This window comes from Arachis hypogaea, chromosome 9, assembly GCF_003086295.3.
Source record: "Arachis hypogaea cultivar Tifrunner chromosome 9, arahy.Tifrunner.gnm2.J5K5, whole genome shotgun sequence".
NCBI classification, from domain to species: domain Eukaryota; kingdom Viridiplantae; phylum Streptophyta; class Magnoliopsida; order Fabales; family Fabaceae; genus Arachis; species Arachis hypogaea.
In genome coordinates, this window is record NC_092044.1 from 117,181,241 (window position 1) to 117,203,655 (window position 22,415).

At 32.4% G+C, this 22,415-nt stretch overlaps 3 protein-coding genes across 4 annotated transcripts; 2 read left to right on the plus strand and 1 right to left on the minus strand.

The window, feature by feature from the left end:
• Positions 1-4,518: 4,518 nt before the first annotated feature.
• Positions 4,519-9,464, minus strand: LOC112712463 (protein S-acyltransferase 8). Its single transcript, XM_025765358.3, has 5 exons — positions 8,911-9,464; positions 6,513-6,698; positions 6,044-6,343; positions 5,677-5,910; positions 4,519-5,415 (listed from the first exon to the last, which is right to left on the minus strand). The coding sequence occupies exons 1-5, from the start codon at positions 8,953-8,955 to the stop codon at positions 4,888-4,890; spliced, it is 1,293 nt and encodes a 430-aa protein (XP_025621143.1). The 5' UTR covers positions 8,956-9,464; the 3' UTR covers positions 4,519-4,887.
• A 4,239-nt stretch (positions 9,465-13,703) lies between these two features.
• Positions 13,704-18,234, plus strand: LOC112712464 (histone-lysine N-methyltransferase ASHH1). 2 transcript variants are annotated; one of them, XM_072203965.1, is made up of 11 exons: positions 13,704-13,905; positions 14,509-14,538; positions 14,655-14,740; positions 14,903-15,059; positions 15,324-15,410; positions 15,514-15,598; positions 15,694-15,787; positions 15,920-16,118; positions 16,571-16,605; positions 17,217-17,703; positions 17,834-18,234. In XM_072203965.1, the coding sequence occupies exons 2-11, from the start codon at positions 14,536-14,538 to the stop codon at positions 18,092-18,094; spliced, it is 1,494 nt and encodes a 497-aa protein (XP_072060066.1). In that variant the 5' UTR covers positions 13,704-13,905; positions 14,509-14,535; the 3' UTR covers positions 18,095-18,234. The 2 variants fall into 2 exon arrangements, with proteins under 2 accessions (XP_072060066.1, XP_025621144.1); XM_025765359.3 differs by having other exon boundaries at positions 13,713-13,905; positions 14,673-14,740.
• An 82-nt stretch (positions 18,235-18,316) lies between these two features.
• On the plus strand, positions 18,317-20,307 carry LOC112712466 (phytosulfokine receptor 2). The gene has a single exon (XM_025765360.3). It carries the CDS (start codon positions 18,930-18,932, stop codon positions 20,160-20,162), a length of 1,233 nt encoding a protein of 410 aa, XP_025621145.1. The 5' UTR covers positions 18,317-18,929; the 3' UTR covers positions 20,163-20,307.
• Positions 20,308-22,415: the final 2,108 nt, after the last annotated feature.

Here is a 22,415-nt window from a genome sequence, read left to right on the forward strand (position 1 = left end):
AGCCACTATGTAATACTTAGAATTTATATTTTTGACTGAGATTTGATATTCTAACGAAGAAATAATAATAATAATAATAATAATAATAATAATAATAATAATAATAATTGAAGGTTCTTAATAGTTTAGAGAAAGAGTTGTATCTATGGTTTTTTTTTTAATTTGATTAATTAATTTTTAAATCAGAAAATAAAATTTTACTTCTATTCAGATTACAAAATAGATTATGTAGAAAAAAGTTTTGTTTTATTTCAAAACAAGTAAAAGTAGAAGAAGAAAATGACGTAGCTATATATCATAATTCAGCTACTTTAAGCATGACGTAGTTATATATTGTATTTTGTTTTCAAATATTACATGTATCATTTCTCAATGATTCAATATATAATTCTATTAGAGACAAACTAAGTTTCTTCCTAAGCTTGATTTTGCTAGCTTCATTCTCTAAACTCACAACACACTAAGTGCTCACACAACTTAGTAAGGAATATCTCTCAGGTACATGATACAAAACGGAAATATAATCAAAAGATACTTGACATAAATCTTGACTTTTCTCTTCAAGTACATTTCTTTATCTTCTCTCTCAATGGATTTTTCTTGATGCCTTACATATATGCCTTTTACCAGTGAATAAAATTCAAGAAAGATAAAACATACAAACAAAATATTCAATAATAAACTACGAGAGAGATGATGTTGAACAACTTTGAAGTTATAAGATAAGTCGGATTCAGCTCTTCTCATATGCAGCTCTTCATCTTAATTAGCGGAATGTTTCTTTAATATAGAGAAATACTATCCAAAATGTTGAATTAAAACAATAGAAAAACTCTCAATAAAACTTAGATTTTGTTAGTTCATTCTCCTTTTTCAAATTGAAGTTGATTTCTCCTTTTTTTTATTGAGTTCTTTTTCCAAAGCTAGGGCTTGTTTTCCCTAAGTCAACTCTTTGAATATCGAACCAATTGAAGTCTTTCTTTTCTTTTCTTCAATCAAATCAGAAAATTAAAAATTTAAAATTAGAATTAAACAATGCAGAATACATTGGCAGCTACAACTTCATTGGTAACAAATTCTTAATGAATTTGATAAATCAAAACTATTAACCTTGTGTTTTTGTCCTAAACAATAATATTAATCATTGATTTACAATAAAAAAGATAGACTCCATTTTTCTTTTACTACCCAAAATTACATGTGCAAAGGAAAGAAAGATTTAACAAATATTTAACTAGTATGTTAATGAAAATATTTCACTTCTTTTTTCTAATTTAGCTTAACTTTAGCAAATCACTTTTGGCTTCCGTTTGACTTGGCACCTTCAAGATTTACTTTTCTTTTTTTTTAATTTGGTGTTTAATGAAAAAGTGAAGCACTTTTTTTTAGTTAATTGCTTCACCTGAATTGCAGAACTCCACTTCTTTCATAGTTTCATGAGTATAATGGGCTAGACCAAGAGTTTAGTCTAAATAGTTAAGGTTTAGATACTTGGTTCTATTATTTGGCCTGCACATTAATACTTGAACTTGCAACACTAAATAATATATCAAAAATACTTTTGGGTATCAATCTAATTAAAATTATATTTGTTATTACCAAAAATATTATTATTATTTACTAAATTCAATAATAATAATAACAACAACAACAAAATTTGTGTAACTTATAAACTAACAAATTTTTTTTAAAAATTTAGACATTAATAAAAATATTTTTAAAAAATTAAGACGATATAAATACTCCAAAAGATTTTAAAATTTAACAAATTTATCTAAACACTTTTTATTACCATGTCCAAGATTTTTCCTTGACTAATTTAGAAATAAATTAGGTCGGGGCAGTGGTTATGATAGGCGATTCTCCTGCATAATAATAGTCTTCCTATATTTTCAAGTTTTTTTTGTAACACTTTTAAGTTTTTTTAGTAATTAAATTTAATTAAGTTGATTTAAAAATTATGAGAAGGTACTAAGTTGGTTTAAGAATGATGAGAAGGTAAATTAAAAAAAGAGGAGAAAGAGTTGTTTGTGTGTCGTTATTATTAAATAATTTCGGTGTGTTTTAAATTTAAAATAGAATCTCGCTAGGGAACCAATAGAATATCTGTACAATATGTATAATTGGCTGTTTATTTGGCCTAATATGAGTTAAAAAATAAACATCGAGAATAACTATTCAGATATCAGGGATAATAAACATTTGTTATCTTACTGAATTAAACATCTTTAAATCTTATTGTACACATTGTATATATACTCCATTAATTTTCTATACTTCTTCTTTAAAATAAGGTGTACTTGTTTCAAGAGGAGGAAGAGGAGGAAAATAAGATAAAAAAAAGTCAAATGAAAAAAAAAAAGGAAAATGAAGAGATAAAAAAAGATGGTGTGGTAATGATAACGATGACGATAATTAAAAAAAAATAAAAAACTTCTGACGTGAAAAATAGTTATATATTCCATAAATAATTATTTCATACGGTCTCAAATTCAGTTTCTTACTTAAGTTATACCCAAAAACTATGGCATCATTCCAACCAATTTTACGTTGATTAAATACTATATGATATCTATTATCTAATACAATGATAATCTTTTGAAAAATTTTTTATCTTTAGTAAAAAAAAGGTCAAAATTAACTACTTTATTAGTTTTGAAATTTTAAATAATTTTTAATTAATCCACCAATCTTTTTAAATGCCAATTCTAGAAGTTTCATGCATGTATCCCATTAAATTAACTACTTTTGGTTTATTAAATATATAAATGATTCATTATATATATTTATTGTGTGTGTGAAAACAAAATAAAAATTACATGATTTGTCATGTAAATAATTATGTGCAAAAAAAAATACAATTACAATAAAGACACTCAATTATAAACAGAAGAAATAATAGTTAGTTAGGAGAATATAATATTAAAGAGTATTATTGAATGAAGTTTAATTTTGATCCACTGAATTGTAATTCAGTTGTATAATTACATTCGTTCATTTATGCGATTAATATAAAAAAGAGTTATTTTTGCTGATATGATATTACATAATTAAAGAACTATGTTACGTGCATACTAAAACCAGCTACTAATATAAAATATATGTTGAAATAAAATAAATTAAACTACATGTATGTGTATTTATATATAAATATATTAGTAGTTGATTTTAATGTACAAATATTTAAATATACGTGTAAAATTGACATTACATGAAAATTAAATTCTTTGGTGATTAATAGGAAAATGAAATCAATCATAGGTCAAATGCAATAGAAAGCATTCGATGAAACAACTTAACTTCATGGATGATAGAGTTAACAAGATGATCAACAATGTGATCATCAGCCAAGGTTGTCTCACAATAATGGAGTTGATCACCTGCAATGGCAATATCCATGCTTGTATCTTGAAGGTCTATCTCTTGACCTTCGCTCCTTATCCTTGAAACCGCACTTTCAAAATGATCAACCGCGCTATGCACATACTTAGCACATGCTTTTAGAGCCTCAGGGTACTTAGCTGATCTTAGTTGGTTACCTAGCAGAATTGTATTCGTTGCTTTTGCCATCTTCTCCAGGGAGATCCATGCTTTCGTGCCCTTCTTGATTGCGAGATCAAGAAGGAGCACTCTTAGCATTCCGGAGTCTTTCTCGGACGAGATCTTGGGGTCTGAAAGCATCTCTTGCGTGCATCTTGCTCTATCCTCCTTGTCTATTCCATTGCTCTTACAAACTAGACCAACCAAGGCAGAAACTCTTTTGCTTGGAGCAGAAGCCATTGGTTTCTTGGCATGTGCTACATGAGAGGTGATAAGGATCAAGCCAAGTACTGCGAATAATGATAATGTTGAGGAACTCATTTTGTTTAATGATGATAGTGATGAAGATTAGAGTGAGTTTTTGTTGAGGTTTTTAATTTTTGTGGAGAGGGGAGTCATTTATACTACACTATTTAACTATGAAACTCTAATTTAGGCTAATCAGTTTTTTCCGGCTTAACTTAGTTCGCTTTTTATAACAAAGTCATGATTTGATGCCTATATTAGCATTCGATTTTCAAGTCTAGTTGTCATTGTGGATTTGCTTCGTTTAACAAAATCCAATCATGTTAGATCATTGAAAGGTGAAAAACTGAAATCATAAATTAAACATTCAAATAACAAAATAACTAAATATTATATAGTTAGTTAACATAAGAATGTCAATAGTCTTGGTTTGTCCTATACAATTATTTCAAGAATAATTTATCCTGTGTTCCAAATCTCATTTTGCAAAGGTAAAAATTTATATGCAGTTGTGAAATTAGTTGTTGAAAGTCATTGATGATAATTTAGTCAAATTTGTCAAATTATCTAATACCTCTCAGCTGTCAACTTCATATAAAAACAACTACCCGGAGATTTTCACCTTTAGAAAGAATATTATAACAATTAACAAAGATGGTTTCACATAAACATCAAAGAAATGAAAAGCACTTGAAAAAAAATGAGCAGTTTTCCCAGGCCTAAAACACAGCATTTGTAGGGCAACTTCTTAAGTATTCTCAACTGGTTATTTACACAAAGAATAAAAGCCAACTAAGATAAGAATATAAGATGCAGTGATCCACAACATATTGATCTATTGAAAATTTTGAAAAATAAAATAAAACAAAATTAACCATAAAAACAAGACACTACTTTCTTTGTCCTCTCAAACAATTACGAACAAACATTTCTATGCTTTCCCAAAGAGCTAAAGTAATCACAAAAAAAGGTCAAAGTTTTTATACCAAAAGTGCCAACTAATTCAACTCCCATTTGTGTTATGGCAACTCTGGACAAGGACCATTTCCTTTGCTATCTTTTGTCTCCAAGTAATCCCACAATCTTGATGCTATGCAAATATCATAAAGACCGGCCGGCCCTGGTCGGCACATTTCCGGAGGTTGTTAGATAGCTTCTGCTTTCGGTGACATTTGAATCGGCAAGAACCTGCTGTGCAATTTCCAAGCTTTCATTCTTTTCCCAACTCGAACGCCTAGCATCCGACCGAATCGTGGGAGCTCGATGATCTAATGACAAAATGGAGTCAGGTTCAGATGTATTATGAGGTGGTCCATTGCTCCCTCTGCTCCGAATGTCCTCGTCAAGCTCTTCAATATTCCTACGCTGCGATATCTTCAATAGGTCTTCACCAATATCTAGATCATCTTCAACTTTGGGACGGCGATCTCCGTCCAAATCATCCAGTTCATGTTCCCGAGGAGTGACCGGAACAGGTGGCCTCCTTACCTCCTCTTGAACAAAGGCCCTGAAATTGTTCCTAGAGGGCTTTACTTTTGTGCAAAACACTTCTAGAAAGTTACCTAAACATCCCTGATTAAAAACATTGTTCCTGCTGTCAGCTCTATACCGGAAGTTTTCGTAGGTAGTCTGCAAAACAATAACTTCAGAATCAATTTCTTGATAAACAAGGCATTATGACATTATGTACAGCACCCAGAAGCAAGTACTTGCATTTCCCTTCTAAGATTACATAGGTGGTCCATTGTTACATCAACAATGACAAATTATGTCACTCCTTTTAGAAGCTTCCCAAATAAAATGGATATCACTCCTTTCGATTTTCTATATTCACGTTGAAAAAGCCTTATAAGGTATCAAAACAAGAAATGTAAAAAGATTTAAACTCACCTGGTTTGTGCCTATAAGGTACAAATGAAAACCAGTTAGTCCACCAACAAACCACAGAGAGATGAAACAATAAGCCATGAGTATCACAGATGCAGGGGATTCTTTCATGGCCTTCCAAACTGTGCCATCGTAGTTATCCACCCGAACCTTGATGTAGTAAGCTGAGATGGAAAAGACATAGATGCAGAGTAGAGTTGCTGAAGAAACAAATAGAAAGAAGTAACGGTAGTTCCTCTGCGCAGACGAAAAAAATAAATGAAAAACTGATAAGAACAAAGCAAAACTAGTAAGAAATAGAACATAAATGAAGAACAACACATTTCACATGAAAAAAAATAAATTAAGTCATGAATGTCAACTATCATACCAGACCAATACATTGTCCCACCCAAGGACAATGGTGGTCGAAACGCTCAACACAGTTGTTGCAAATGGAGCAATGCGAGCAACGCGGAGGTCGATACAGCATACACGTTTCACAGTACTTCACCCTTATAGTATGGCCATTGACTATTACATCTTTTGTTCGGGGAAACTGAAGGCTAGGCGTTTGTCGGCCACCCCCACCATCAACAGATTCGTAGCGAAACTCTTCCTCTGGTGGATGTGAATTCCTTGGAATAATGCCCGGATCACGTGAGGAAGTAAGGAAGAGAAGCATCAACACCTAGAGACAAAGACTGTGGTATTAAACTGTAGAAAGCAGTCTCATGATAACATATGATAACCTTTTTTAAATTTGGACCATTGAAATTAGAAATGAACAAGTTTTGACAACATAGATAAGGATAGAATCATCAACCAATAAACTAAGGGAAGAAGGCAATGATACTTACAAGAAAAGTAAATAGAATTGCCACCACTAGAATAGCATATCCTGAATCATATGAAGAAAATTGATGCCGAAGATGCCTCGCTACAAATACGCAAAAGATGATAACTGGAACAAGAATCAATAACAAGGTGATGAGAAGCGACCTAGCATCAGGCCCAAATATCAGCCTCCCTCCAAATATGAATTTCTGCAAAAATATTTGGAGAAGTTGAGAGTAAAATATGAGCTAAAAATCAGCAGAATATAGTTCACAGGACACTAACAGTTACCGAAAGAGACAGAATAATACAATACTAGTAGAATGCTACATATTTTCAAGAGGATGGGATCAGAAATTAGAAACAGTTCTAACAGAAGCTGCAGAATACAAACAATTTCCAGCAAAACTTTCCATAAATACACAAACACCCACAAAATATAATATGTCATTAGTAAAAAAATTATAAGAAGACTTTAATTTTGATGCACTAACAGGGTAAAACGTTTTACACAGCCGTCCAATCACATCTGTTCTTTCGAACGCTCAATGTAAAAGTAGTTATTTTTGTAGATGTAGCGTTACATGATTGGATGTACGTATAAAACTTCTTTACACTTTCAGTGCATCAAAATTAACTTTTTAAAGGAAAGAATATACATGCGGTGGAAGATAATAAATACTCTTATCATAAACAGAATGTATCCTACAACCAAATGCACCAAGCAACCACATGAACTGCAAAATGCCATAAAAACTAAATTCTTTTTTCACTCCAAAACCTTTGAAAAGGAGAGAACATATGATGCATGAGAAGACAAACAAAATCTTGACCAAGAACCACAAAACAATTCACCAAGTGCACCATAGAAATGGCCAATTTATATTCTATGGTATTAATATTTGCTTATTTTAGCAGTTTTTGCTAACAGTTAAACTATAGTCTGATGAACATACCCAAAATCGTATCATGCATTATATCATTTGGACCTTTTCACTGGGTAAGCATCTTATATATGGAAATAAAGCAAAGATGAGACAACAAAAACCACATGGAACAAATCAACAATAATCATTCATCGTTTCTCAACCATTGGACCACCACTGGAATCCTGTACATTGGAATTGTCAACAAGATTCTAGTTACAAACTTACAATCAAACATGTATGACGTAGCATTAATCATCCAACAAACACCAACAGCAAACATTGCCTATCATTATCAATTTCCACAAAAAGTAATTTAGCAAGCAGATAGTGAAGACCACTATCACATGCTAGTACCAATCTACCACTACCACACATCTTCAAAAGCAATCACACTATTATAATAAAGAAGATATAATATTCTGCTTGCTCTAATTCATTAATCATCCTAAGCTCACACTTTAAGTTTCTCATTCTTTTAGAGTTTATTCTACAAGAAGCCACTTAACATCATACCAAACATAGCAACAACATGGACCCACATATGTTACTAAAGTGCTCCAATCATTCCACGTTAAGCCAATATAATCCAACCTGTAACCAAATCTAAATCTCACCTCACTCAATTATCTACTAATAAACTTTAACTTAGCCAGGAGTCATTTCACCAAGAAAAGAGAATACAAAAATCTAACATGAAAGCCTATTCCAAAAAATTGAGTCTGCTAAATGTAAAACATGGATATCATCTTTGTTTCCAAAAAAAAAAAAACACACACACACACACATTAAATTAAACAAAAAACAAATAAAAAGAAGCAGCAGCAGCAACTCACCAATTATTGTAAACCTCACTAACATGATCTGTTGAACTACACAAAAACTATAATCCAAAAATTCAAACCAATAACTGAAACATACACTACACTGGATTCCAACTCCTTTCACTTACACAACTTGAGCAGCAGATATAGCAGAACCAGAACAATAAAATTTCAAATGCCACATCGACATATCTTATTTTCTCAGAAGTTTACCAACACTTAAATCAATTCAGAAGATACAAGACCAAGCTATTACTTCAGATACCACTCCAATATAACAAAGACCATACTTCATAGCTTACCACATAACCAACTGAAATCAAGAATGGAATCCTAAGAGCTCAATCAAATCAGTAGAATTCCCCCCAAAAAAGTATAACCTCACTCCACTGCCAGCTAAAAAATTCATCGAGCACACACAACCTACTTGTAATTTCAAAAAATCAAACTCAAGTAAAAGCTTTTTCCCACTTAGTTTCCACAGCTCAAGCAACCAGAAGTTCAGAACTGCCCCAGAAATTCAAAGGCACCCACTAGAACCCACCCTTAAGAAGCCTTCATCACCAAGCAAATCAAACACATACCCACAAATCTACATCATACCTAGATAGCATATCAAGCATAAAAAATCTAAATTTGAAGCTAATAATGGATAAAAAATTGAAGTTTACATTGCTTCCTTTCCAAACTTGGTACACGCGCTGCTTCGGTGCCATGAAGATACTACCCTCCCTCTTCCTACTTGAGTGCTAGAACCAGCAAGCTTTCTTCATCTCATTCTCCAACACCATTCTTCCAAACACAGTCACAGTGAATCGAAGTGTTGGATTCAGGGTCAAAAATTGTAGGCTTCGTTATAGAAAAAGCTTCATAGACAAAGAAAAAAGAAATAGGAGAGAGAAAAGGGGTGGTGTGTGATCCTAGAGAGAGAGAGAGAGAGAGAGAGAGAGAGGGAGATGGCGGTTTTCTTGAGTTTGGAATTTTTGGAAGTTTGGATTTTTTTTATTTTGTTGAGGAGTGTTTTGGTACAGAAAAAAAAATGTAGTGTGTGCACTGCAGATACAGCTAGAAAAGTGAAGAAAGATTGAATTTTTGAAGTTGAAGTAGGTATGAGAAGAAGAAGAATAAGAATAAGCCCTTTACTAACACCTTACTATTATTATTTTAATCTTTATCGCTGTCTTTATGACAGTAAAATATCTATTTAATTATTCTGAAATTTCACAATCTCAAAAAATAAACCTACTATTTCACAAAAATGGGGTCTGTGGTGGCTGAGTAAGCATGATCCAACGGTGGTGATGGAGATTGTCCATTCTCTGTCACCAGGTTTATGTCCCTTTTTATAAACAGGACAAAATATGTTACCGAAAAAACAAATCAAAAGAAAACAAGTTTTCATGGCGAGTAAAACACAATGAAATGTATCAGCATAGATTTTATGTTCGCAGAGTTTTAGTCAGATATGCAGATTAAAAAATTCAGATATGGACGTGTGGAAATATTAATTAAAGAGAATAATTTCATATATTTTATTTTAAAAGAGTGCTAGAAACAAATAGAATTTATAATTTATAATTATCAATTCGCTATTATGTATTTTTAATAGTATAAAATTAATTAATTGCTGATCAAATATTAATAAAAATGCTGACCTTCTATACTTTTATTTTATTTTATTAGTAAGATTAGGTAAATAAATATTCAAAAATATTATATACACAAAAAAATTATTATCAAATCAGTACATAAATATATATTATGTAATTTATTTTAAATATATATTTTATATTTTAACATATATTATATACGAATAGTTGATTTGGTAAATAATAAATATTTTTTATTTGTTGTAAGTTATTTTTTGATAAAAATTGTGATATATATACTTGTTATTTTTCATATATAAAATTAACTAATTTCTTTTCACCATTTAGATAAGATATATAGGACCTAAATCAATGAGTTTCAAATTAAATTTAAAGATAAAAAATTAATATTTGAATAAAAAGTTATTACTGAAAAATATTAAAGAGAAAGCATATTTTTCTTTGACACATCATTAAATAGTGAATTATTTTGATAGTGAATGTTATGGTACTTTTAAAACTATGTCTAACTTACTAAAAAAGGTAAATAGATAATATTTAATAAATTTTAAATATTTTATTTTTTATTTTAAACTTTTTATTTTTTATCTTTAAAAACAAGTTAGACAATTTAGACACTATAGAATTTACCTATTTTGATATGTATGAGAGATGATATTGTTAATGCCAATTATGTAAAATTGTGTGCACTTAAAAACAAATTTTTTATTTGAATGTTATTCTCTTTTTGGTATATATCATTCTCTTTACATCAAATCCCACACTTCTTTTAAAAGAAAGAAAATAACAGTTTTCAGAATGGCAAATGGGAAATGGTGCATGGGTCCAAAAAAGTGTAGGGAAGCAAATTGACAAAAGAGAAGTTCCAACCTGGCTTTGTTGGTCTAAGCCTTGACCATATGGCATAGATTCAGATGCTTTAGCATCCTTCACTTACCAAAATTGTAGCTTTATTATTATTAGTATTATCTAGTAATAAAATATAATGATGAATAATATTGTTCCATGACTAAGTGTTTGTTCTTTAAAGTTTTAAAGGCATTACCGAAATCTAGATATTCTCTTTAATTTGCAAAAGTCAGCTTTATAAGCATAGGCCATATGGTCCTTGATTCTTAACTGTGCCTTTCTTGTTTGCAAATTGGTCACAACACAGTAGTTTTTGGATAATGAGAGATGAAGAATAGTCTTCCTTTGCATAGTTTTTGTTTGCGTCAAAAAAAAGAATTGCCGTGACAAAAAAAAATGCAAAAATAAAAAAATTGGAATAACTTATTCCTCTTTTTCTTATATAATATAAATAAATAATACATATTTGGTTTGTTGCTTGAGTTTTTAGTTCTACAAAAGGTAAACATTTTTAGTATAAAAAAGATTGATTAATATTAGTTTAAAAATAAGATAAAAATAAAAAAATTGGTCAAATTTTGAGAAAAATATATACGTACTTAAATATTAAAAAGTGTTCTTGTAAAATAAAATAAAGTTGTATTTAAATTTTCATGGCTCTTAGTTCGTTTTTATTATATCACGCAGATATCTGAATATTAAAACTTTTAAAATAAAAAGGTTGATAAAATAATAAAATAGAAAGTTAATCATTTTTTAATTGAGATAGTGTGATATATTTAATAAAAATTTTAAAATTAACAATAATTAATTTTTCACTTTTTTTTACTTTATCAACTTTTTAATTTAAAAAAAATCTAAATTCAAATGGTAAATAATAAATATCTAAACCATGTGGAGTTTATTAGTATTTGTATTCTAAGGTGTAACAATAAATAGGGATCATGAGTTCTGGAATGGGCTGGAGTGAATATGAAATTTTCATTGGAGAAGGGTACTATTCTAATAGGAGTTAGAATTAGTTAACCAACTTTATGAAGTTCTACAATCTGTCAGGTTAACAAGTGAGAAGGAGGACAGAATAGTATGAAAATTTGATAGATCAGAAGTTTACTCTACTAACTCCTTTGTGTAGGTTTTGCAGGCTGAGACTCTCCCGGAGGATTATATGGAGAGAACTAGTACCACCAAGATTGATTAAATTGTGCATTATTGATTAAATTGTGCATTATTGATTATAGGGATATGATTTGTGTTTTATGTAAAAAAGAAATTGAGAATGATTTCCACTTATTCATTGGCTGTGAGTTTCACGTGGCAGGTGTTATGTGCTTTGATATACGCCTATAATAAATTTGGGTCTATTTCAGGAACCATTAAGCAACACTTTGAGAGTTGGACAGGAGCTCCTGTAAGAAAAGTCGAACGTAACAGGTGGCTGATTGATTTTTTTGCTATTATTTGAAATACGTGGTTGGAAAGGAATGCTAGGATTTTCAATAATCAAGAAACATGCGTTGCGGAAGTTATTACCAAGTCGATTAGGAGCTACAAAGAGTGGGTTGGCTTTGTTCAGTCTAGTTGTTGATGGCAATGTCGGAGATAACTTAGTTTTTTTGTTTAGTGTTTGTATTGTAACTCTGGACTTTGTAAATGCTCCACCTTACTATGTTGAACTTCTTATTTCAAAAAAAAAAGTCGTAACTCTACATAAACGTTTTTTTACTCTCTCATGTCCATGTGATCATTCTTTATTTCTCTCTGATCTTTTGTACTAGAGCTGCACACAGATTGATCGAATCGGATATAGTCTATAATTCTATTCGATTCGCATTGCATTTATTGGATTGGATACAATATCCGTATTTTTTTAAGTTGGATTCGATCTGATCCGCATACTTACGGATCGGATTGGATCGGATATCGGTTATATCCGCATAATTCAAAAAATTTGTTTTAAGGCCCATTTTTTCCTGTAAAAAATCTATTTTTTCACCGGTTGAAGCCTATTACTCCTAAAATATTATCAATAAAAGTTCTCTTGAATAACAAAAAAAAATAATAACACAAGATCTATGTTTAATTATTCTAAGTTAAAGTACAACACAAAATTAAAAACAAGATATCATAAAATTCATAAAACAACATACTAAAATTCATATCAAATTAGAGTTTACTTTCTTAAACTATGCTATTTATATGAGACGTGCGGATATGCAGATCTGTGAATCGAATTCACGGATATCACTGCCAAATCTGCAATCCGATCCTACCATAGTGCGGATCGGATAATATAGGTAAAATTTGGATCGAATTCGAATAACTATCACGAATATGCGGATATTATTCGATCCATGTACAGCCTACTTTTTAGTTTTTACATTGCACATCTAAAATTGTTTAAACAATTAAATTGCACATTTAGATAAGTTTAATTTATTGGATTGGTTTATAAATATTAAAAGTAAGAAAATGTAAATATTTATTTTGATTATAACACATAATTTTAAAATTCATGAAATTGATTTTTTATATTTTTTAAAATACAGTGTGAAAGTGAAAGTACATTAATAAGGGAATACACATAATATTATAATATATTTAATAATAATAATAATATTTAAATCTATTTTATTATATTAGGTTAGATAAAAATTTTATTATTTAAAAAATAATTTGATATTTAAAAGTTAAATATTATTAAAATATTTTTACGGAAAATATTTTTTATATCATAATTATGTAATTATGAGAAAGAATTATTTTTTTAGACAATATACAATTTTGTTGTTAATAACTTAATATATAAATAAAGAATTTAATTTTAATATATTAAAAATATAAAATATATAATTATATAATTATATTATTTTTTAATGACTATTCGTACAGTCGAAATAAAAAATAGTCATATAATTATGTCATTAAATACACATTTAAAATAAAATAATTTAATCGAATATCAAAATTAAATTCTAAATATAATTGCAAAAGAAAAATACAACTTTGATATATCGTAAGTTCGTAACATCTTCAGACTTGAGTCATCTTCGTCACCGCAACCACAGCACTTCGACCCAATACCTACGCTACGGTCACAGTTCACCGGAAAACCTCTTATCCGGCGCCGGAGAGGGGCTTCTCTTCCAACAGGAAACTGATATTAATAGCATTGGAGGATCTTCTGTCCCGTTTGTGCTGCCACAGGTTTGAACCTTTTAACAGTGTTCTAGGTTTCTACACCATTGTTTTTTCTTCTTCGTGCAAAGATTTGACCTTTGGAGGTGAATCTGTCTCTAACGTTGTTATTTTCATGTTATTCCTCAAAAACTGCGACCAAATTTCTTTGCCGGAGTTCTTAATCACTGCTTGTATTTAAGGCTAGCTTGACCTGAGTATCAGTACTGGAATTGTGAATTTTCAATTTTTGTAACTCCATGAAGTGTGAATGTGAGCTTAGGTTAGGGTCACTCTCTAGTACTTTGTGCCCCTTACTTTGATCTAGAATGTGGTGGGAAAATAACATCCTATCTAATTGACTAATTGTAAAGAGTGAATGAAACAGAAGGGGGAGGCCAAGACATGGTAGCACTTGAGTTCCTTCTATTAACCATGTCTTGTTTTCAGTGGAATTTTATTCTGATTGGTAAACTGAAGAGGAAAAGCTGAGACTAGTTTATCTACAGTGTCATCTTGCAAGATGCTGAGTTTGATTATCTTCTATTAGTTTGGATAAAGTAATTAGTTTATTGCTATCTGTGTATCAAAGATGAGTTGTGAACATAAGTTTCTTTTCTTAAATTTTCTCAGGTTGTAAGCATTTCAGCAGTTACTCGGATGGTAATTTCCTTCCACTCACTTCATCACTCTGTATCTAGTTTTCTCTTATTACTTTCCATGTTATTTTTTCAATAAACAAATGCTCCATTTTATGGCGTGCTGGAGTCAAGTAACAGATACTTTATCATTTGAAGGATCCTAATGTAGAAGAAGAGTTGCCCCAATACATACATATAAATCAGAATGAATTTTTTATACGAAGGTTAGTAATTTCATTGATGGTACATGTTTTTATTTTCCTTTCTCTTTGTTCTGACACCAGTTCCTGTGTTCATTATTTTGATATGCAAGTCTTTTTGTGCTTATACTAGATTTTAATTCCATTTATAAATAATTAACTTCTTGTATAATTTATCCTGCCCAGGCATAAGAAGCAGAAGGAGGAGGATATTGCTATATGTGATTGCAAATATAATGTTGACGACCCTGATAGTGCATGTGGGGACGGCTGCCTCAATGTTTTAACCAGCACCGAATGCACTCCTGGATATTGCCCATGTGGTGACCTCTGCAAAAATCAGGTTAATTCATGTTTATGTCTCTCGATGATGATATTTTGTTATGTATTAGTAATACCAATTTATAATTTAATTGCGAAAGATACCTGCTGGATCATAAGAATCTATTATTTACTGGTTATCAACCTGTCTATCAGGGGTGCTTGTCATAACTAGTTGCATATTGAACATTCTTGAACTGATTTTCCTATCTATTTTGAGACTTTGACAAACTTGGACCAAGATTCATATTTTTCTGTCCTTGTGTAATGAATACACTGAATACAGAGATTTCAGAAGTGTGAATATGCAAAAACAAAGTTGTTTAAAACTGAAGGCCGTGGTTGGGGTCTTTTGGCTGATGAGAACATTAAGGTAACATTACAGCGAATTACTTTTAAACAAAGTGATGTATGTCTACAATCTCTGGCTATTTAGTGTAGTAGTGTTGACGCTTCAATTTATTTGTATCATTCAGGCGGGACAATTTGTCATTGAATACTGTGGAGAAGTAATATCATGGAAAGAAGCCAAACGTAGATCCCAGGCTTATGAAATTCAAGGTCAAATGTTGACTAGTTCAATGTTTGTTACTTTCTGTTTGATGATTAAGTTTGTAACCTCATTTTCTTATCATTTTTTGGTTCTTGCTTTGCAGGTCTAACAGATGCATTTATCATTTGCCTTAATGCCTCTGAATCTATTGATGCAACAAGAAAGGGAAGTCTTGGCAGATTTATAAATCATTCCTGGTATATCAATCAAACAATATACTAAGATTAAATAAAACTACGTTGACTTGCAAATTATAGTAGCCACTAGTTATTCTCCTTGTTTCCCATTGCCTCAGGTTTGACATCAACTTACTACTTTTAAGTTTGCAGTCAACCAAACTGTGAGACAAGAAAATGGAATGTCTTGGGCGAAATAAGAGTTGGAATATTTGCGAAATATGATATTCCTTTTGGAGCTGAATTGGCATATGACTATAATTTTGAATGGTTTGGGGGCACAAAGGTTCGCTGCCTCTGCGGTGCAGCTAGATGTTCTGGATTCCTTGGAGCAAAATCTCGTGGTTTCCAAGTAAGCTTTTTCTATTAGCCACCTCAGAAAATAGTTAATGAATTGAAAATTTTATTTGTTCCTGAGGTTCTACTGCAACTCTTTAGCCATGATTCATGTAATCACCATATAAGTCATTAATTAACTTCTTTGGTGGACATTGTCGGGTGTATTTTTGCCTTTTAAAATTCTTCCTAAGGCATAATATTGTTGTGATCAGATCTTAAACATAATTAACACTGGACTTTTCGTGTTGGCAAGGCAGTGAGGTCCTCCGTTTAATTTGGTTATATACATTTTAATACAGTTGAATGTCTGCTCAACTGAGTTTATTGTTCTGGACAACTTTTTCAGTTGTAGTGAAGTACTAAAAAGAAAAAGGCATCTTGCTCTGCCTTTGTTTAGGTATATGTGTATATATCTCATTTCTCTTGATTCTTTGTTTTTTTTTTTTTTGGGAAAATTCTGAGCAGGAAGATACTTATCTATGGGAAGATGATGATGACAGGTAACCTATATTTTATGCGTTCGTTTATGATGTGGACTAAACAACAGTTTTCTTTTCTTTTTCAAATTAGTTATTGGCCACAGATAACACTTGCAATAAGAAATCTAATAAAATAATTCCGTTGAGTGCCTAAATCCAATCTTTTAGGTTTAGGGCAAAGTACAGTCTGGTTAGAGGTTGAATAACTAGTGCTGTAGCTATTGTGATATGTCACTAATGGGGAACTTGCAACTTAGTTGACTCAGTTGCCCGGCATGGAGAAATGCCCTTTATGCAACTTGGATAATATTCCCCATTTCCCCCTCCCCGTGCCCATACTTATAGTGAAAGCGAAAGTATAGGGAACCAATTTTTAGTTAGTTAATATTGGCCAATCTTTTTTTTGAAATTCTAATAATACTCATTTTTTGGAGAATATAGGATTTATGATTTATAATTTAGGGTGTAGGGTTAAAAGTTTATGATTTAGAGTCTAGAATTTAAGATAAACAAAATTTTTAAAAAGTTGGTTAATGTTGGGTGAAAAAATTTGGTTTCCTGGCATTTGTGTGAAAGTTAAGTCTCTTCTACTTTTTATATGAAACCGGCAACTTAAGTCTTGTTGGATACAGGTACTCTGTTGAGAAAATTCCTGTATATGACTCCGCGGAGGATGAATTGGGGACAGAAGTTCTTAAACGTATGAACTCAGACAGCTCTGGAAATGATTTTAATGGAAGAATAGGATCCTCCGTGGATAATACACTGAAAGCTGAGCAGCTACCAGAGTCCGGTGCTTTCAGTATTCCCCTTAATTTGGCTCAGATGAAGGATTTAGATGTCAAGAAGATTAAAACTGAAGTAGTAAGCGAGGATATGAAATTGGATTCTGAAGATACTGAACAGGCCTTCTCCCAAAAGAATGCAATGATCTCGCGTATCCGAAGTAATAGTGCTGCCAGAAACTATCACCTTGGACCTGGGTCCATGTCTACTAAACGATCCAAGGCATATCGTGGCAGAAAGTTAAAGAATCTTGTTCAGAAGAAAGTTGATGCCAAGTTTGCCGCTGGACTCTTGGCTTCAAAGGAAGCACAAGAGGAGATTCTAAAATATGAGGTTTGTCTTACATTAATATTTTCTTGTATGCTGAATACTGTTTCAAGAAAAATGTTTTTTGATTTGATGGAACACTTAACATGTGAAACTTTTGAAAAACGCTCAAACTAATCCTATGGTTTCAATGCAGGAAGTCAAGAATAATGCTACTTCTGGTCTCGATTCCTTATACGATGAAATAAGGCCAGCCATTGAAGAACATGAGAGGGATAGCCAAGACAGTGTATCTACCTCTGTAGCAGAGAAGTGGATTCAAGCTTGCTGCCTAAAATTGAAGGCAGAGTTTGATCTTTACTCCTCAATTGTCAAAAACGTGGCTTGCACTGCTCAAAGGTCTAAACCTCCCCCAGAAGCTGATAATGAAAACGAAATTAGGCTGTTGATGGGTTGAAATGAAGACATTTTAAACTTAATTTAGTATTTAGAAGGATATTTTGAATCTTACTCTCGTTACTCGTTTTTTATCCTTCAACAATTTCTTCATTATTTCACAAAATATATGGGAAGCTGGCAGGAATTTTTCTCTTGAAATTCAAACCCGTATAAGTTATCATCAATCTTTTCTTTTTTCGTTTAGCTTTTGAAAGCTTTATTGGGCTGTGTATCTCCATTGAAGTTATACTTTCTCCTTTATAAATTTTAAAACTCACGGATTCACTCTCTCTTGATTAAGCAAAAGAGCATACGAAATAACCTCTTAACAAGCATAATACAACTCGAAAGGGGTTTATTTCCTTTTAAACAAAAGTCCATAGATCAACCCTTTTCATGAACATGGTCAGCCCTCAGCTGTTTCTTTCGTTAAAGTGTCAAAAGTCATTGCAAAATCAGTCATTGTAGTCCACAATTGAGTACTATGTTATTTGAAATAAAAGTTGAGATACGAAATATTTGTGGCACATGTTGCTTTCGAGTTGAGTTGGTGACTCGGTGCTGCTACAATAAACAATAAAACCGAACGGGAATCAGGATCTCCCAAAGGGAGGTGGTAGCAGATAACATCAGCAATCAGCATGATAGTGTTATATATATATAACTGAACGGTCTTTTTCACCAAAGCCGGTTGCCATCCATTCAAAGTATTGTTTCTTACTCGCCGAGATTGGAAAGCAAAAGACAGTGATGACTGGTGAGTGGAGTCTACAGCACGGAAATCGTTGACTGAGTCTAAGAAAAACACACCACACTTTCTTAGAAACAACGCCGCCCCCAGTCCCCACCTTTCCATGGCCATACCCATTTCTTTCTCTCTCTCTCTCTCTTACCCCGTCAGTATCTCACTTTCTCTCTTCATACACCCTTTCTCTCTCATGGAAAAGGCACTCCAAGCCGTCTTGGCCGCCGCCGGCACCTTCTTTGCCGTCACCCTCCTCTTGGCCATCGTCATCCTCGCCTGCCAGCGCCGCAAGGCCAAGACCTCCATGCTTCTAACCCGCCACGACAACCGCGCTACCAACCCAACCCGAACCCGAACCCGACCCCTCCCAAACACTGACCAATCGTCCGTCTCCGTCGTAGATGCCAGCTGGTCCTCCGATCCCAACCTCAAGATCTCCCTTACCGAGCTCGCACGCGCCACTGAAAACTTCTCTCCAAATCTCATCGTCGGCGACGGCAGCTTTGGCCTCGTCTATAAGGCCCGCCTCAACGACGGCACCGTCGTCGCCGTCAAGAAGCTCTCCCCGGACGCTTTCCAAGGCTTCCGCGAGTTCCAGGCCGAGATGGAAACTCTAAGCAAGCTCGATCACCCAAACATCGTCAAGATCCTCGGCTACTGGTCCTCCGGGCCCGAACGCTTACTCGTCTACGAGTTCATCGAACGGGGAAACCTCGATCAGTGGCTCCACGAGCCCACCACTGGGCCCAACGACCACATCTCCCTCAGCGACCTCCGTTTACCTCTGTCATGGGAAACCAGGGTCAACATCATTAGAGGCGTGGCCCACGGGCTTTACTATCTCCACGGGCTTGATAAGCCCATCATACACAGGGACATCAAAGCCAGTAACGTGTTATTGGACTCCGAGTTCAAGGCCCATATAGCTGATTTCGGGCTTGCTCGGAGGATTGACACGTCCAAATATTCACACGTGTCAACGCAGTTTGCTGGGACCATGGGCTACATGCCCCCGGAGTATGTTGCTGGGGCCAATGTGGCCAACCAGAAGGTGGATGTGTATAGCTTTGGGATTTTGATGCTTGAGACGGGCTCAGGGCGCAGGACTAATTTGCCAGTGAAGTTAGGGGAGGAAGATATTGGGCTGGTCCAGTGGGCCCGGAAGATGAAGGAGCGAAATGCTGAGATGAATATTGTTGATGTGAATATTTCAAGGGAAGGTTTAAGGGAAGAGTGTGTTAAAGAGTATGTGAGGATTGCTTGCATGTGCACTGCTGAGTTGCAGAAGGAAAGGCCTGAGATGCCTGAGGTTGTTCGCTTGTTGGATTCCATGCCGCTCTGAGCCTCCGCCGCCAATGCCGGAACTAATTCGCTTGTCCAGTTCAGGTCAGATCATAAGAGATATGTACATAGCTAATACAGTGTATTAGTAGAACTATAGATATATTTCTTTGAATGATTGATTAATAAATAGTTTTGTGGCTCTACCCTTGCTTGAAACATATTCATTCATTTGTTTGTTTCCTTAATTCTTTGTTGTTCTAATGTTCTTCTTGCCATATGTCAATTGAGTTTCCACAAGGAAGTGAGAATTTGAAAAGAAAACAGGAAAAAGGAAAGGTTCAAGCCATGGCATTTCTCTCCAATTCTCAATAGAATTTATATATTCATTTTAAGTGTGAATACTATGTTATATCCAACTTTTTCCATGACAAAATATAATGATCAAGGGATTGTTTGTGAGTTAGAAACTTAGAATTTAGGTGGAAGGAAAAGTGGAAAACGTTTGAAGAATATATAAGATTGATCAGCTTTTAAATTTAGCTTGTTTTATTTTGTTAAACATTTGTAATATTTTTCAATTATCTAGTAAGCTATCTATAACTATTATATTTATTCCATTAACGTTTTGATATTACACTTATATCAAATATAATATTTTTAACAAAGATACTATTAAACTCTTTTGATAAGCCAATGTTCCACAAGTTTAGATTTTTATTATTGTTAAGTGGGAAAAATATTTCGATCGACTTACAGATACATGTTAAAATTAACTTTGGATTGGAGCCAATTACATATTCCGTTAAATACTCTCTATTAATCAATTGAGCTCAGCTATGTCGAAGAAGAGGTCAACCGTATCGATGATGATGGTCAAAAAACCGAATCGAAGACAAAGTTTTAATCTCTAAAGAACAAACAGTTATTTAACTAAATTAACCGCCAGAATAACGTGTCAACAAATAATTGGACGAATTGGCCTATAAATTGACAAGAAGCAGATGAAAAAAGGATTGAAATCTTTTTAGAGAAAACACTCACACTCATTCACATTTTCTAACAACTTAGTAAAAGAATTTTTTTTAAAGGTTCTTTCCATATCTTTCAATTGTACTTTACTATTTTTGCATTTTTTTCATGCAATTTATCTTCTTTGCAATGTCATTTCGTTTTTTTTTAAATTCAACAACTTTTATTCTTTTTCGACTTCATTTTAATTTGTCTTTTACTTTTTTAAATATTTTTATTTTTTGTAATTTAATTTCATTTTTATTCAAGTCATTTAAGTTTTATTATTCATTTTGAATTTTTGCAAAGTTTAATTCTTTTTTCTTTGTCATAGTCAAAGTCATAGATTTTAATGCAAACGAGAGTCTAACCACCCTAAAAAATAAAAAGTAGGTTGTAACCTTAGAGTAACTCCAATAAAATATTTTTAGAATATTATTTTTGATATTTTTAAAAAATAAATTAATTTAAAACTAAAATTTGTATTAACATTGATAGATAAAATAAAACCAATTTTACTTTAGAAAAATAATATCACTCTAATAAAAATTAATAAAATTTTGTCATTTGTATAGCTATTTTAATGAAATAATTAAAAATAATATAAAATTATAATTGAACTGAAACCAAACATTAGAATAACAAATTTTATTTTTAATTTTAAATTACTATTCATAACATATAATCTCATAAATATTATGTGTTATTTTGTGACACCTAAAATAAATTGAACTTAAAACTGATATCAAAGATATTCTTAAGAATATCCAAACTTTTATAAAGTCAATTATAAATTTATAATCACATTTTAAAAGAATTAGCTAATAAATATTCTTAGAATATTATTTTTTGAACTTTTTTATGTATTTAATAGCTAGATTGAAAGTGTATAAAAAACATAAGATTTTGATTAATAAAAAATTTTATTTTATTACTTTCTTAAGTTAGCAAAGCGCTATCTTCAATTTATGTAGGACTTTTAATATCAGTTAGGGAGATGAAGCTCTGCCATATTCAATAAGAAAGACTGCATTGACCTCAGATACTAGCGGCGGCACTTCACCTCTGACCAAGGCCTTACAAGAGACGACCAACGTACGGCAGTGTCATTGGTTTTGCTGTGAACCAGAGCTTGTTCTCTGTCCGGTTTATGGCTGGATTGACCAAACTCAAGGGGAGATTCATGCCAATTGCTGTGAGTAGTAGCAATAACAAACTAGTCCTTTTCGTTGGCTTCTGTGGTTAAGGAGCCGATGTATATTTTGTTTTTATAGAAATCAAATATACTTAGGAAGAAAATGAG

Coding starts and splice junctions, on each gene's coding strand:
- LOC112712463 (XM_025765358.3), bottom strand. CDS start 8,955: ATGGCACCGAAGCAGCGCGTGTACCAAGTTTGGAAAGGAAGCAAT. Junction 6,699..8,910: donor AAGTTTGGAAAGGAAGCAAT/GTAAACTTCAAT, acceptor ATATTTTTGCAG/AAATTCATATTTGGAGGGAG. Junction 6,344..6,512: donor CAATTCTATTTACTTTTCTT/GTAAGTATCATT, acceptor CTTTGTCTCTAG/GTGTTGATGCTTCTCTTCCT.
- LOC112712464 (XM_072203965.1), top strand. Junction 14,741..14,902: donor AATGAATTTTTTATACGAAG/GTTAGTAATTTC, acceptor TATCCTGCCCAG/GCATAAGAAGCAGAAGGAGG. Junction 17,704..17,833: donor AGGAGATTCTAAAATATGAG/GTTTGTCTTACA, acceptor GTTTCAATGCAG/GAAGTCAAGAATAATGCTAC.
- LOC112712466 (XM_025765360.3), top strand. CDS start 18,930: ATGGCCATACCCATTTCTTTCTCTCTCTCTCTCTCTTACCCCGTCAGT.